At 36.8% G+C, this 17,383-nt stretch overlaps 1 protein-coding gene across 4 annotated transcripts in view; it reads right to left on the reverse strand.

Moving 5' to 3' along the window:
- Positions 1 to 349: 349 nt before the first annotated feature.
- The window catches only part of ZCWPW2 (zinc finger CW-type and PWWP domain containing 2), a 140,308-nt gene continuing 123,274 nt past the window's right edge, over positions 350 to 17,383 (reverse strand). For 3 of the 4 annotated variants that reach the window (XM_082348726.1, XM_082348725.1, XM_082348727.1), the window contains 4 exons: positions 12,329 to 12,387; positions 11,175 to 11,242; positions 4,553 to 4,677; positions 350 to 989 (listed from right to left, as the gene is read on the reverse strand). In XM_082348726.1, coding sequence (XP_082204852.1) covers positions 828 to 989; positions 4,553 to 4,677; positions 11,175 to 11,242; positions 12,329 to 12,387 — 414 coding nt within the window. In that variant the 3' untranslated portion in view covers positions 350 to 827. Of the gene's footprint in view, positions 990 to 1,792; positions 2,416 to 4,552; positions 4,678 to 11,174; positions 11,243 to 12,328; positions 12,388 to 17,383 lie in introns of those variants that run through there. The other variant, XM_082348728.1, reaches the window with a different exon arrangement.

Here is a 17,383-nt window from a genome sequence, read left to right on the forward strand (position 1 = left end):
GAACATGAGTGAGAAGGACACCCACTGGAACCATTCATGGGGACCCCTAAGGAATGGGGCTCCAGGGGGGAGGATGTTCAGGAAGTGGTACTGCAGGATGTACCTTTTACTTTTGTATATAGTTTAGATTTTTCTATAGTGAATATGTTTAACTTATCTCTATATATTTTAAATTACATTTTCCCATCCTCACCTACGAAATACTGATTCAGTGGGGAAGGGTCCAGGATTCTGATCTTCCAAAGACCCTCCATAGACTCTGTTAGTCAGTTAGGGAACTATAGCTGAAAAGATTGTTTCCAGTATAAGGCGGCAATTGACATTTTTGTTTTTTAAGAAAAGCTCCAACTCTATTACACAACCATTTTTTATTATTTCCTTTTATTTTACAGTAGCTTCTTTCTACTACAAATTCACATTCTCTAAGTATATTAGATTTGAAATATCTGTAAGAATTATAATAGCATCGGCAGTCATTTTAGCAGTTAGCCACATTTGAACAAAGGGCCTAAATAATCACTATAAAGCATGTATTTGTGAAGTAGGTTTCATAAGCCATTTTAAAATTAAGGCAAACAAGAAAAAAAACCTACAAATGCAAATATCAGGGTTTCTCAGATTTCTAAATTTATAACACTAACTTAATTACCATTTGATTGACTCTCAAAACAATGGGTATTCTCAAAACACAAAGTAGAAAGTTATTAGAAATAACAACTTTGGTATAATGTATACCTATTTCACTAAACATTTTTAAGTTTTGACTTTGGGAAAATATAAAGATGTAAATGTTTTTATAATTAACTTTTGAAAATATCTGTAATGCCCTAAAGTGCAGACATCAACGCATCTATTTCCTTAAACTTGTTAGTTATATTTTCAATACATTCTCCAGCTTTTAATCTTAGCCCATCAATTACAAGATAGTCCTCTTCACAGTGGTTTTCAAGCGAGCTGCCCACAGGAGCTTCAGGGCCACATTTAGATAACTGTAAAAATAACCATACAAGTCATCAAATTTACTTGAAGACCAGGCTTAATTATTTGAACAAAACATAAAGTTGTCAGTAACTCCTTAAGAAGGTGTTCCATTTGCTGGTGGTCAAATAATGATCCCCACGTAAAGTATAACGTACAGTAAGTGTGTGAGTGTAAAAATAACTTAGTATTTAGTCCTGTCTCTACTCTCCAACATCACACATTTTTAGTTAGCTTTAATTTTATGCTTTGGAAAAATGTGGTCATTAAAATTAAACTTCTGAGAGTTTTCTATATTTGTTTATTTTTAAAATGATTATTATGGGGAATACAAGTTAAAACTGTTTTAGTCACACTTTTCTCATCTTCTCATAAGCATCTGCATTCCTTACGAACAGTGAGAGTGTGTGCTAGCTTAGTGGGAAAGAACACAGGTAAAAACAGTGCAAACACACACACACACACACACACACACGCACATGAGATTTACAACTTCAAGGTTCATTAAAGGCAGAGGTAACTTCCCACACAATGTAAGAAAAAAAATACAAGCAGTTTATGGGACTTCCCTGGTGGTGCGGTGGTTAAGAATCCGTCTGCCAATGCAGGGGACATGGGTTCGAGCCCTGCTCTGGGAAGATCCCACATGCCGCGAGGCAACTAAGCCCATGTGCCACAACTACTGAGCCTGCGCTCTAGAGCCCGTGAGCCACAACTACTGAGCCCACGTGCCACAACTCCTGAAGCCCGCACACCTAGGGCCCATGCTCCGCAACAAGAGAAGCCACCGCAATGAGAAGCCCACACACTGCAACAAAGAGCTTGCTGCAACCAGAGAAAGCCTGCGTGCAGCAACGAAGCCCTGACGCAGCCAAAAATAAATTAATTAATTAATTTTAAAAAAATACATGCAGTTTAGACAAGTGCTTTCATGTATCAAAAATGTACCTTTTATTATAATAATTATTAAAATAATTACTATTCAGTAAACTCTGTCTTATCTGTATATGGACTATCTAATTTGTGAATTATTCAGGTGGATTTTTATAATAATCTGAAATTAATTCCTTCCCATTTTTTTCCACGTCAGGGCATGTCAAGTAGTGTTAATATTAGCTAAGAACATAATTAATTAGAAAGGTGACTCTACTGAGGAAAATAATCTCATAAAGTATTTCAATGACAAATAGAAATGGATTTTGATTATCCATGTGTGTATGCTTTTTGTTCATGTTGCTACTCTCAATTCATGGGTATAAGTGCTTGAGAGTAATCAACCTGAAACCTCATACATGAAATGAATGATGAAAACATCATCAAAATTTACAACTTTGAAAATAGCTCAAACACTATCTGCCCAGAGAATAAACATGCTCAGAACTTTAAAATTATCAGATGGTTCCTTTTGATGTGTTAGCTTGTAAAGGCCACTTTCTCCTAAAAACAAAACACATCTTCAGTGTTAAGTGGTATTACCTTTGGAAGCCATATTAATTTTTCCTACTAACAAAGAAACAAAAAAAGAAATCCCTTAGGTGATCATTTCTTTATTTTTAAGCTGTAAATGTAAATTGCTCTAGCTTTGACAGTTGGTCTCATTGCTATTCTCCTTATTTAAAAGTGAACAAGGCCCTAAGTACCCTGAACCTGGCACGAATTCCAGACTTGTAAAGCTCAGTGTGGAGAGCAGCTTATGAACCAGTCAGCAGGCAGCACTCACCTGCTTACCAGCAAGTTAAAATGGTTAATTTTTATAATTTCTAAATGACTTTAAAATATTACAAGAATCTAAAACAAAGAGCAAGCTCCTGGCTGGTGATATATAAAAACTATTTTACCTTAAGAAATAAAAATCAGAAGTACTTTCCTGTTCTATGAAGTTACTAGTTATAATGGCAAAATAGAAGCCAATTCTGTGGCTGTAAAAGCTCCAGGACATTTCTACAAAAATCAACCTGGCTGTATTTTTGAAAAGACAAACTGCTAAGACTGAGAAAAAAAAACACTGCAAAAATCCATATAGTGCTCAAACAAAACACACATTTGCTAGAAAAGAATAATTTGTATATTAACTACATGTATACAATATATATATCACCAATCTATAGCTCTTGTCCTACAAAGGGTAGGATCTATATAGAGACAACAAGTTTTTTGTTTGTTTTTGTTTTTGTTTAAAAAGGAACTCTAATTGGAAAAATGGCATTCACAACCCATGGAAATTTCAAGTACAAGTTGGTATCACTGACCAAGAAAACAATTATGTTTTTCAGCTCAGCAAGTGTTTTTATCATTAATTTTATTTTCCTTGACATTTTGATCTCAACTGTAAATTCTGTATATTTCCTTGATTTCTAACTCAGTCAAGGAGGTATTTAAGAATCATCTTTATTCTTGTTGAAGTTCTGAATGAAATCAGCCAAAGTGGGTAAACAATCTTGTCCACTTACAAATCCACCTTTTCTGCATCTCAGAACAGACAGACTTGGGGATGGGTAGTTCCGCAAAGTGAGAATATGGGAAAAGAGACAAAGTGACGAATTCTTAGCTGTTACTCTCTCCAGTGGCTGCCACTGACAATTCTCATCTGTAATAATAGCCAACCCTAGGTGTCAATTACTCTGCAAAGCACTTTTCCTGGTTTGCCTTGTTTCACCCTCAGAACAGTCCTCTGAGGCAAGTGCTAGGCAACCTTGCCACGTCCCCCAAGTCCTCACTGGCAGGACCAGGATGGGCATGTAGGCACTGTATCCTGAGCCCGTCTCCTATCCACTGCCCTCCTGACTCCAGGCACACTGTACACCCAAATGAGGGAATGAGAGAAGGAATGAAACCTTAAGGTTCCAGGGCTCCCCACTGCTGTTTTTCTTCCTAACTACATAGGGAACAGCTGTACCACCTTGTGGAAGTGTCTGCCCCATGACTTATTTTTCTCACACCTGCCACACTGCTGCTCTGTGTTAATGAGCTGGGCTTGTACCTCATTTTATTTGCACAGACATGGAGCTGATGTGCTGAGCAGTGTGTCAACCAACTCAAAATTTCTGTTTTCATATATAAATATTGAATACAGTAAGCACACATGGCCTTTCTCAGCCCAATATAGCTGACCAAAAGAAAAAGACAATTTAGTTAAGAATGGTGAAATAGATTCCAGTGAAAAACCCCGCCTCCAGGATGTTACTAATGAGGTTTGTCCCCATGGAGGTCAACCCTGTGCATGAAACAGGCAGAGCAGGTTTCCTGAGTTGCTCCTGTCCTGGCCCTTCTCCTGACTGTAAAGATCGGCACCCCCTTGATGACGGTGAGCCCCTCCATCTCTCTTCATTCCAGCCTTAAATGTCTAAAATAAAAGAGCTCCTTGGCTCAAATATACTTTTTTCAAAGACTGATAGATGCATCCTGATTTCTCAACAGGCTACTAGTTTATTATTCACCTCATGATAATCAAGGGCTCAAGTTTCAGAAGTGAAAAGCATTTCCCATACAGTGAAAATGAAGATCCAGGAAAAATTTCTGCTGTTTAAGGAGTCTGGAGTTGCTGTTTAGGCCTGACGGTCACTATGGACCCTACCTTTTCTCCTGTATCTGTCTCCTCTCCGCGCTCCCCTTCGGACTCATCAGGGGCGGCTGTGGGCTCCAGTGCTTGCTCTAGCATTTGCTCCAGCTCTTTTAGTAAAAGTTCTGTCTCAGAGACAACTAAAGAAACAACATTAATACAGTCAAAAATGTTATATCTTAATTAATTCAATCTAATTCATACTATTAACCACCCCCAAAGAGGACATTTTCTAAAGTTATGAGATTAAAAAATAAATACTTTGTATAATTTTCAGATATGGCCTCTGCTTGATGCAAAATTACTATGGATTTCCAGGTGAATCTTTTATACTGAATAATTATTCCTTGAAAAATGTAGGTTACATTCTTGCTATGTGTAGACTATAAAGTATCCCTGAAACATCAAAAGCTCACTAGAAGTTTGCATTTTTAAAATAAGGAGCCAAGGGCACCAAACTAAATTGTTATTTATAGACTGGGGGTCAGCAACTTTTTTTCTGTGAAGGACCAGAGAGTAAATATTTCAGGCTTTGTGGGCCAGATGGTCTCTGTCACAACTACTCAATACTGCTGTTGGATGCAAACCATACACATACACTTAAGCCAAATGAGAGTGGCTGTGTCCCAATAAACCTTTATTTACAAGAACAAGCAGCAACTGGTGGACTGTGGGCCACAACTTGTCAATCCCTGCAATAAACTATTAAAGCTACTGTTTAAAAGGGGAAGCCATGTAATTAAGTGGCAAGGCTAAATCCAGACTAGTCTATTCCTAATCAAAATATCAATGCATCTTAACTGCCTAATCTGATCAAAAAAAAAAAAACCACACACTTATAAAAATTGTGGGTTTTTGGTGCTACTGGGACAGAAATATGTAAGTATGTAAAAAATCTGGTAATTGATTGAACTTGCTGAGATAAAATAATATCCCCATCAAAGAAATAAACACCTATTATAACTCTACAGACTCAATCACTGATTAACAATATCAACTGAATTCCCGATTTAAATAAAACAAACATTTTCATTTGATACCGAGTCTTGTTGAAGTAAAGATAAGGGGAAGGAGACCCGGGTGGGCTGCTCCTGCACAACAGACTGATGGGGCCCCTGAGAAGTCTTCTAAGGGCAGCATGATTGAAAGAGAAAGGCCACGAACACACACCCCATCACGTTCCACTCTGGTTATACAAATCTGACACACCACCTCTATTATGGACTGCTCATTGGCAAGTAACCAAAAATCACACGAGGTAGAGCAGCTGAAAGTTCATGGAACCCAAGCAGGACACACCCTTCAGCGCTAAAATATTATCAATGAATATATCAAGGTGTTCCCAGCAATAACATTAATTTTAATTTAATTGTGCATGATATACACATCCATTTGTGTGTGTGTGTGTTTACACACACAGGTATCCTTGTAAACTAAGCATGTTATAAGGTAAAAACAGAGATTAATGTGAGACGTTCCAGCTCCAAAGAATTCATATTTTATTACCATCTTCTTTTATTTAATCAACAAATGTTTATTGTGTGCCTCCTAAGGGTCAGGGGCCCCAGAGAAGAACCACAGACCAACAACCCTTCCTGGTCATCATCTCCACCTAGCCAGTCTTAGGTTTTCTTTGTGGAAAACTCTCAAAACAGTTTGAAAGCAGCTTTCTGATAAGCCATTCCACACCTCAGAACCAGTTCCTATGTTTAAAGACAAACAAACAAAAACCGTTAACTGACATGTTAGTTGTAAGCACACAGATCTGTGTTCTGTGGTAACTGCTAAAGCCTAAGAACACAGAGTAAAAGCTATCACATTCTAGAACCATGATATTCAAAATCTGGGGGCACAAGGATCACCTGGAGACTTTATTAAAAAATACGAATGCAACACCATGTCTACTGAATCAGAATTTTCTGTAGGAAAGTACATTTTCATTGAAGCAGTTTTGTTAATGAGATTAACCTCTCTTTATGACAGATTTCTTACTTAGTAACCTGTCACTTAACAACTGTGTGGCTATCTTCACACCAATTCCCCAGTCCCACTCATAGACGTTGTGTTTTCCTACTTTACATTCTGAGTCTATGGAAATTGATACTGACGTTCAGTGCACTGCTGAGAAGATGTATTTTGAGCTCTGCTGTAAAGGAAAAATGGCACACAAACTTCTTTGTATTTCTAAGGCTAGACTAAAATACAATCAATTTATGATAATGAATGTCATTGCCAAGTGCCATTGCAGGCTCTCTGTTTTCAAGTGATCTGGAAAAGTATGTACACTGCCTTTCGATCAAAGGGAAGACAAAGTAATGGATGACTTCATGAATCAACCAGGGTTCATAACACCAACTTGACTGATGTCAAATTCTGCTTCCAGAGCAACAGGAGGCTTGCTTTTCTAAATAGGTATTCCTATACTGTAAACGCAGAGAGTGCAAAAATAATTCTCAGAAATTGCAGTTATTGTAATCTACAAACTAGGTTATCAAAATTGGTCAATGATCTCTTCCAAAGATAGAGAATGCACGCCTGTGCTAACTGCATGACCAATCATCTTCTATCAATCCTCATTATCCTGTAGTTTTCCTGACTTGCTTCAATTTGTTGTTGAGTGATAGCTGCTCTATCACGCAGAGAAAGTGGGAAAAAAAAAAAAAAAAAAAGGAAAAGGAAAGAAGAAAGTATCTCTCATACTGAAGTCCATATCTGGCTTTTAAAAATGACTTTTTATAAAATAAATCAGTGTTTTTTCCATTCCTGATAAGAAATAACTTACTGTTTGTCTCAATAAATCAGTCACTACTTTTTTTTATAAATTTATTTATATTTTATTTATTTATTTTTCACCGTGTTGGGTCTTCGTTGCCACACGTGGGCTTTCTCTAGTTGTGGAGAGCAGGGGCTACTCTTCGTTGTGGTGTGCATGCTTCTTTTTTTTTTTTTAACGTCTTTATTGGAGTATAATTGCTTTACAATTGTGTGTTAGTTTCTGCTTTATAACAAAGTGAATCAGCTATACATATACATATATACCCATATCTCCTCCCTCTTGCGTCTCCCTCCCTCCCTCCCTATCCCACAGTGTGCATGCTTGTCATTGCGGTGGCTTCTCTTGTTGCGGAGCACAGGCTCTAGGGCCGCGGGCTTCAGTAGTTGTGGCACACGGGCTCAGCAGTTGTGGCTAGCGGGCTCTAGAGCACAGCTTCAGTAGTTGTGGTGCACAGGGTTAGTTGCTCCGCAGCATGTGGGATCTTCCCAGACCAGGGATCGAACCGGTGTCCCATGAGTTGGCAGGTGGATTCTTAACCACTGCGCCACCAGGGAAGTCCAATCAGTCACTATTTTAAAAGCCTTCAAATGTATATTTATGAAGTTTTCTTTACTCTCTATTTCTCTATTAAATGTCTAAAGAAGCTATTTCCTCCCTTATATAAAGAGGCCACTGGTTGGGTTATTTCAAACCTGGCACTGAAAAATAGCATCTTAAATAAACTTTCAGGGCCATTTCAATGTTGAAATTTTGAAGCCATTCTTTCAGAAAAGGAGGGTGAAGAGGAGGAAAAAGCACTTGGTTTTGCTTTGTTTTCAAGTAACCACAAACCCTCTTCTGTGTGTTCATGATTTAAATGTAGAGATGAGTGAAATACAGGCTGAAGTGGAATGAAGAAGAGGACACCTTTCTGGGACACAAACAGAAACAAGAGGCACAAAGGCCGAGAGGTTAAAGGTGACTCCAAACCAAGAGCAGGTGGGCAAAGTTTGCCTTGAATAGCGAGACAGCACCCTTCTCCCCATTAGCCATTTACACCCCAGACCCAGGCCTCAAGGCTTTCATCTCCTACCCGGGCTCAGCCATCACCCAGACCTTTCCTATATTAGCCATTCTCTGCCATGCTCACCTATCTCAGGCAGCTAATGAACACATCCTTTGCTAACTTATTAATTAATGTTAGTAGATTATTAGTTAATCCAGGGTACTATGTCAATCTTTTACCTACCAAAAGTTTAACACACTGTCTACTCCCCAAAAAGAAATGAGGTATTTACCAACAGAAAACACTGATACAATAAAACAAATGACAAAAACTCAAAGACTGAAAATAAAAGAAGTCAAAATCAATTCATTAAGGGAGATACGAAAGGCATTACATTTAAAAAATGCTTAGACCAACTACCAGTGCTGTAAAGAATAACCATAAATTTAGCTTTAAGCTTCTGGTACCCAAAGTAACCAAGGAAATTGTTGCAAACTTTGATTAATTTTAAGAAGCTATGTGACCTTAGAAAAGTCATGTAACCTATTAAGTACCTCAGTTTCTCCACTGACAGAATGGGAGTTAAAATAATATCTACCTTATCTATCTCATATAGATCTTGTGAGGGTTAAATAAATATATATGAAATGTTTAGAAAAGTGAGGACACATACTAACTGTTACAGGTGTTATTATTATTATTGTATTATTATTTCATCACCATCGATGGATGTTTTTTTTTGGTCCCTAAACACTGAAAAAAATATATAATACAAGATATTCCTGGTAGCAATTCTCCAAAAAAATACAGACATGCTCCACAAATAGCTATTTCTTAGATTAAATCTCTTTTTATAACCACTTTTTAAAAGTGAAGTATAATTTACAATGTTGTGTTAGTTTCAGGTGTACAGCAAAGTGATTTACATATATATATATATATATATATATATACATACACATATATATGTGTATGTATATATATATGTATATATATTCTTTTTCAGATTCTTTTCCATTATAGGTTACTACAAGATATTAAATATAGTTTCCTATGCTATACAGTAGGTCCTTGTTGTTTACCTATTTTACATATATAGTAGTGTGTATATGTTAATCCCAAACTCCTAATTTATCTCCTCCTCCCAGCATTAGATTAAATCTTTATACAGCCTTGAATATACAGTTTAATTTATTTAATGATTCCTCAATTTTTTCTATTGTTTTCCAGAAATAGTCCTCTCTTTGTTGGATAAGAGGGCTTCTACTGCATTTCTTTATTACAGATGAAGAAACTGATACTCGGAAAGGTAAAGTAGATGCACTTAATTGACTCTCCCTGGGATCTCTAACTAAGGGAAAGAGGGAAGCAACTGTAGAGCATAAAACCCATAATGGAATATCACAGCTGGGGCAGTAGACTAACAGGAGACACTAGCATCTGGGAGTGTAAGGAAAGAGGGTCCAAAAGTGGCGTGGAGACTCAAGAATCTGACGGTATAATTTTCCTCTGTCGCTCGATCTAGGACTGATCCTACCTTAAGCTAAGAAGAAATGAGAGATCTCAGAGGCCTACATCAAGGGATCCACAGAAATATGGGTAGTGGGTAAAAAATCTGAGGAGGGTACAAACTACTGAAAAAGAACTACTCTTTCAGGAAGTAGTCAGCTCTTACAAAGAACACAGAAGACTAGATGTTTCTGTTCTTTAGTTCAAATGGGATTGAGGAGTGGAACACTGATCAGGTAAACTATTTTAACAATTAACTACTGAGACTTTCAGAGCCATACAGAACATGAGACTACTGACAGGGCTTCCCTTTAGTGGAAGACTACTGAGATGTGTTCACTCATTTACATGGAAGAGTCATTTCCAGTCAGTGGATTCCTGGCAGCCATGAATTTCTTCTGTAGGATCCTGTGCTAGTTGGAGAGCAGAAGGATCCAGCTGTAGTATCAGGGTCACCTGGTGGTAACTCAGCCTAGGGATAAAATAACTTTTGCCTTTCTACAGGAATACCTGAACTGATCATGTGAGGCAAAGGAACAAAATAACCAAAAAAAAAAAAAAAAAAAAAAGCGCCTTAAATAGCGGGAAAGCAGTAGCAGAATAAGTTTAAGAAGAGATAGAAACAACAGAATTTTGTAGTGGTTTAGGAGAGGAACCAAAGAAATTTCTTTTAAAAAAATAATTACCTCGTCCTTCCTCTGCCTGCTTTCCTTTCTTTAACTGAGACTGAAAACAAATGGTGTATTTAGCCAATGGAAGTGAGAGCCCTGTAGGATCTGGGGGTGGCTTCAAGGAGAGGGAGTGTGGCACAATGACTTCTGTGGGTTTAACTGGCTTTGAAACCTCTTTGTATGGCTGCCAAAGTTCCACCTAGCAAACAAGCATGTGCCTGCTTTTCAAGACCAATGAAAATGTAAGAAAAGTAAAGTGCTTTTGAAAGTGAAGACCTTCTCCCTGCAGGCGACATTCTCCCTACTGTGGTCTAACTCCAATGGCAATTAATTCAGCTGGAAGCCCTAGGCTACTGCTTTTCTTCCTTCTCCCCCTTTGGCACCCCTAGGACCCCAATAAATGTGGAATAGAGAAGTCTGGATTGAAGCGTATTGATGCTGGTATTTCCTCCCGCAACTGCTGATGCTTTATTTTTAAAAATTAAATATATGACAAAGCCAGAGAAAATTTAATTCGAGGGAATAGAAACCAAAAGACAATTGAAAAGCCTTAGTATGTAAATCAATACCAAAAACCCACTAATGTTTCTCATGTAGGTATACATGTACATTTATTTTTCTTCAAAGGACTACAATTATATTTGGTGGAATTAAATACAGGTAAAAGAACTAAAAGCAGGACAGGTCTTCACATACCCATGTTTTCCTTTGATAAGGCATCATCTGAACAAACATTTTCAAAAGATGATTTTAAAACAGTTTTCCTAGAAAAAGAATTTGACAGATTTATTTTCAAAAGATCAAGCATGTATATTTAAATGACCGTTCATGCATATTCACTGGTAACTGTAAATTATGGGTATATATTTCCTACCTTGGGGTACTTTTTCTTGGTTGTTGTACACAGTAAGTAAGGCAGTGAAAAACCAAAGGGTAATAATACTGATCTGAGCTCTCACTAAGTGAAAACCACTAATAATCTACCCAGCACCTTACACAGCCTTTTTCGTGTAACCCTCCCTCCAAAAACCTACCAAGTAATTGTTACTCTCATTTTGCGCATAAAGAAAATGATGCTCAGAGAAACTAAGAAATTTGACAACATAGGAAAATGGTTGAACGTGACAGTACTAAATTCTGTCAGACTGCAAAATCCATGCTTTTCCCACTACACCATGTTGCTGATTTAGAGTCAGAAAACATTTGTTCAAACGCATTTTCTCTAACCAGAAGATCTTGAGAAAGTCACTTAACTTCTCTAAGGCACAAATTCTTCATCTTTTAGATGGAGATAATTATGATATATCCCTATCTATTTGATGGGGCTACTGTGAAGTGTCAAGATTAGGAAGTGAAAGTCCTTTTTAAAAATTTAATTATTCATCTTCTAAAAAAGGACAAAGAAGAAGAGAAGGACTATCATATTAGGCCAGTCTTTGTCTTTGAGTAGGACTCCTTTTCACATAACACTGCTTACTATCCATTAAAAAAATAAATAACCTGTATGGCTGGTTCAGTGATAAACACTAAAACCTGTCATCAGTGACTTATTATAAAGGCTTATTTCTGGTTTGCATTACCTATTTTTAAACTAAAAACCTGCTTCTTATCTGGTTGCTCACATGATATTAATCTTTGAAACTTATAGTTCAACACATTTGTACCAACATAAAACTTTCTCCATACTTCTAAGACTACTACTTATCATTTTATTAATTCTTTTAGAAAATTTAAAACGTATTTCCCTAGAGAAACAAAATTAAGAACCAGGGGGAAATGTCATATAAAAATTAAACCCAATATATATATTTCAATTTTATCATAATAGTTTTTAATTTAAAAAAGCATACCTTTTCCTTTTTCTAAATTGGGGCTTTTTCTTTTTAGTATTATTTTTGGAAACTTGCATCTGTAAAATAACAACAACAAAAAGATCAGTTAGTTCATATGGGATACGATGAGTTCAGCATAATAATGGATCCTATATGGTCTGAGTAAGTTAGCCCAAAAGAAAAACTCTGGCCCCCAGCCCTAAACAACACATGTAATTCTAAGTCAGCCACTTCATCATCACTGCAATTCCACTGACCTGCTCAACTTCTAGGAATGGTCGACTCATCCAGTACGAATGCCTACCCCCTATATCCACTCTCCCTTCCTCACCTTCCACAAATACACAAAAATACTAAGTAAAACTACTTTTAAATTTTAATACATATATGATCTTTAAAGAAAGAAAAAGAAATATTCAGATGCCAGAAACATGTGGAATGCAAAGCTATACAGGTGGGAACTGACATGGTGAAGACCCACAGAGAATTTATACCAGAAAAGGGCCAAAAGGGCTTGGGACTGGGGTTTTAATGCCTAAGCAAGGACAAGATGAAGGATGTGGAGGAATTGGAACCCTCGTACATTGCTGGTGGGAATGTGAAATGGTGGAGCCATTTTGGAATACTTTTTGACAGTTCTTCAATATGTTAAATGTAGAGTTACCCCATGATGCAGCAATTCCACTTCTAGGTATATGTCCAAGAGAAATGAAAACATATGTCCATGTAAAAAATTATGTTTGGTCATAATTATGAAACTATGAATGTGCATAACAGCATTATTCATAATACCCAAAAAAGTAGAAACAACCCAAATATCCATTAATGGATAGATAATATGTGATATATCCATGTAATGAAATATTACTCAGCCTTTAAAAATAGTGAAGTACTGACACATACTACAACCTGGATGAATCTTGAAATCATTATGGTAAGTGAAAAGTTAAAAAAAAGTCAGACACAAAATGCCACATGTTGTATGATTTCATTTATCTGAAATGTCCAGAAAAGGCAAATCCATAGAGACAGAAGTAGTTTAGTGATTCCCAGGGACTGAGGGGATGTAGAAATGGGCAGCGATTCCTAATGAAGATCAGGTTCCCTTTTGGTGGTATGAAAAAGTGTTCTGAAATTAGATAGTGGTATTGGTTGACAACTGTGAATATACTAAGAAACAGTGGATTTTACAATTTAAAGGACTGAATAAGTTATATCTCAATGAAGGTAAAAAATTTTTTTAAATGCAGTGACATGGAAAAATTGAAAGTAAGAAGATAGATACAATATATCAATGATTATTAACAAAGGGAATACTGCTACAGTATTACTGGTAGAAAAAAGCAGATATTAAGGCAAAAAGCAAAATCAGAGATAAAAAGGTTATTACTTAATGCTAAAAGAAACAATCTACCCCCAAAATATAATAGTCCTGAACCTGTATATACCAAAATCTTAGCCTTAAAATATACACAGAGAAACAGAATTACAAGTAGAAACTGAAGAATTTACAGTTAAATGGGGATATTTTAATTTACTTCTCATAAAAAAATTATATCCTAATAATCACTCAGGGGAAGTTTGTATGAAACATTCAGGGAATTCATATTATTATGATGCTAAAGAGTAAATGATCTCCTTTTTGTGATCTTCAACCTCAAGGTAATATTCAAATAGTTTTTCCAGGACTGTTATATATCTATATGGTAAAAAATATGTATAGAAATATTGTTGTCTAAATCATTGAACTACATCTCCAAAGACAATGTAACGCTATTATTTCTATCTTGTTATTAAGGATCAGCTTACACGCATATTTGAGTATGAACTGAAAGGCTGGTCACAAGTGGAAATGAAATTCAGGTAACAAAGTGCAAACTGCTTTATAGGTACTAACAGAAAGAAATACTGCTAGACGACTACCATAAATTACGGTGAGTTGTGCTGGTCATAATAAATTCCTTTTCTCCTTTGTTAACTACTCCATAGCAGCCAAAATGGACTAGTCGGTATTTGCCAAACTCCCTGTGCTTTCCTGCTCCAGCCTTTGACAACGTATGACGGATGGAGAAGGGCACTGCATCTGGAAGGAGAGGGTCTGGATCTGGACGCTGACGCCGGCACCTACAAGCGGGATCACCTTTGGTAAGTCACTGACTACTCTAACATCCAGCAAGAGCCTGGCGTAAAGTAGACACTTAATAAATATTTTCTGACTAAATGACCATTCTGCATTTCAGGGTCTTCTTTTGTTAAATAATGCTAAAAAAATAACTACCTCAAGACATTTGAGGGAAGATTAATTACATAACATGCCAGGAAGTATCCAACAGCGTTTGGCAATTAGTTGATGTTCAGTCACTGTTTCATTGTTATACTAGTCCACCAGGTCAGTGTCAGAATGCTACCCTTTTTCCTTAGACCATACGACAGAGGGAACTTGGCACTTTGATATGGCTGGACTTTGGTAGTGTATTAGTTTCCCAAATCTGCCATAACAAATTACCACAGATTTGGTAAAGCATCAGAAAATTATTGTCTTACAGTTCTGAAGGATAGATGTCTGTCTCATAAGAACACTTACCGTTGGATTGAGGGCCCACATTATCCAGGATGAGCTCATCTCAAAATCCTTACCCAAAGGATTTGCAAAGATCCTTATTTCAAATAGGGTCACATTCTGAGGTTCCTGGTGGACATATCTTTTGGAGGCTACTATCCAACCCAGTACAAGTAGACACTAAAGATTACTTTATCTAATCTATCTCTTCTCCTTCTCTTCCTGTGTTGCACAGCTGATTCTCCTATGTTGTCCAGTCCAATGCTATTCAGAACAAGAGCCACGACATGACAGAATCAGCAACACCTGAGAGCTTGTTAGAAATGCAAATATGCCCATCCCATGCCTACCAAATCAGAAACTCTGGGGGTGGGGCCTGGAATCTGTACTTAAATAAGCTCTTCAGGTGACTCTAAAGTTTTCCAGGCACTGATCTAGCCCACACCCATCCACACAAATATATTGCTATACAAGTGTCACTGATTTTAAAGAAAACAAAGCAAGTATTAATTCTTTCCTTGTTGGATATAAAAACAAAGAGGTGTCTGTATAGAGGGCATATGCCATTTACTGAAAAAAAAAAAATTAGCATTGCGGACTAGAATGGCAAATGAGAGAACTGCCTTTTATTGCAAAGGACAGAAAATCTATAAGAATTGTGTTTACATCAGATTAATATAATCTGCATAAACTGACTTGATATTGCCCATTTCCTTAAGCCACTATTCATCTAAATTAAAAACTTTTTTTTTTTTTTTTTTTTAAGCCGTGTGGCATGCAGGATCTTAGTTCCCCAACCAGGGATCGAACCCACGCCCCCTGCAGTGGAGGCATGGAGTCTTAACCACTGGACCTCCAGGGAAGTCCCAAGATTAAAAATCTTTTTAAGCAAGAAGAACAAGTTTGTTCGCTGTGCTAAATCTGAGGGTGTAAACTTTTGATCAGCATTTTATGCTCATAGAAGACATAAATATGTTTTGTAACCTTTTGAGAATAATTGTCAGTCAGTAATCACTAAAGAGCTGCCTACTTTGACAGAAGAATGAATCTGTACCTTGAATAATGTATATAAACTCCTTGTCAAAAGTCATCATATAGAAGGAAAAGCCAATATTCTCATTCCCCTTTGGTAAATCTGCTGGGAAATATATGCTTGGAAAAGGATGAAAACTGGTTTCATGTAACATTGTAAAAGATGGTTATTACTTAATCTGAGTATCTGGAGAGTACCAATAATATAGTTAAGTCTTCGGGTCCAGATAGTATTTGTTTTTAACACTTCTTTGAAAAGGAGGGAAGGTTGAAATGATCATTTTCTAGCCCTATTTAAACATGATTTCAACAGATCATCTACAAATCCAGTGTTTCTTACATAGATGTCTGCCAATGACCAATGCTTCCCTCTGGTCAATCTTCAGTAGAGGGGTATTCCTGTGAGATTTGGACAATATCAGAGACCAGTCCCTGGCAACATGACTTATAAACATCTAGTTGTCCCTTGCACTCTCTTCAGCCATGTGTAAGTTCACACTAAAGCACTGTGGATTTCTCTGCTTTGAGGAGCTTACTAGAAAAAATACCGGAGTGTGTGGTCAAGCAGTGAGCTGAGACACAGGAGAATATTTTCCCCTAAAATAGAAATTGACCACTAGACCACCTTAAACAGAAGGCATGAAAAGGCCTTCTATTAACACCTCCCAGTCTTGGCTGAGGACAGAAGTAACAGGACACCTCAAGGAACTATATGACTATGTACTTCACTGATAAATTTTGAAGTCTTGCACTTGATTTTTTTTTTTTAACAGTCTTTGACCATCTAGCTATACCAGTGATAGAACACAGAAATTCAGGAAGTTTTTTTTTTAAAATAGCACAGATTGCACTCATATTTATACAGAGCTTCAGAATACTAAGGACTAACAGGAACAGGGTGTCCAGAGAGGAAAGAGTTCCATGGAAATCAGAAGAAAGCAGAACTTATATCAGTTGTTTATCCGATTGAATGAAGCTGGTAAGTTAGATTATTTGACTTGCAATTGGACACTGTCTAAAAATCCAAGTCTGTTGAAAACAATTCCTATTTGTGTATAGTTTTTCCGAAGTCACTGGATATTTTAACAAGAACAATGTTGGGAAAAGATAAGGTTTCTCAGGAAGAACTTCTAGAATCTACATATTTCAATTAAATTCTAAAAAGCTGATGTACAGAGAACATTCAATGATTATAGTACCCATATTACACCATTCTTTCTGGACCAAAGAACAAATTTTGAGACCTTCATTATCTATTTTACCACTTTTCTCTCCATCAACTTGAGTAGTAAGGATAATTGGCCTGATTCTTTAACCCATGATCACTGTCAAATTCTGAACATTAATCCTCAGCAACATGCAAAAGAAGATGATCTCTCCTACACAGGAAGAGACAGACTCTGCACAATAGCACAATTTTTTTTTTAAAAAAAGACTATTCTTTAAAATATTTTATCTGGATCCAAGTCTTTACATCAGCT

The sequence above is a fragment of the Balaenoptera borealis genome, assembly GCF_965194805.1.
Source record: "Balaenoptera borealis genome assembly, chromosome: 12".
NCBI classification, from domain to species: Eukaryota; Metazoa; Chordata; class Mammalia; order Artiodactyla; family Balaenopteridae; genus Balaenoptera; species Balaenoptera borealis.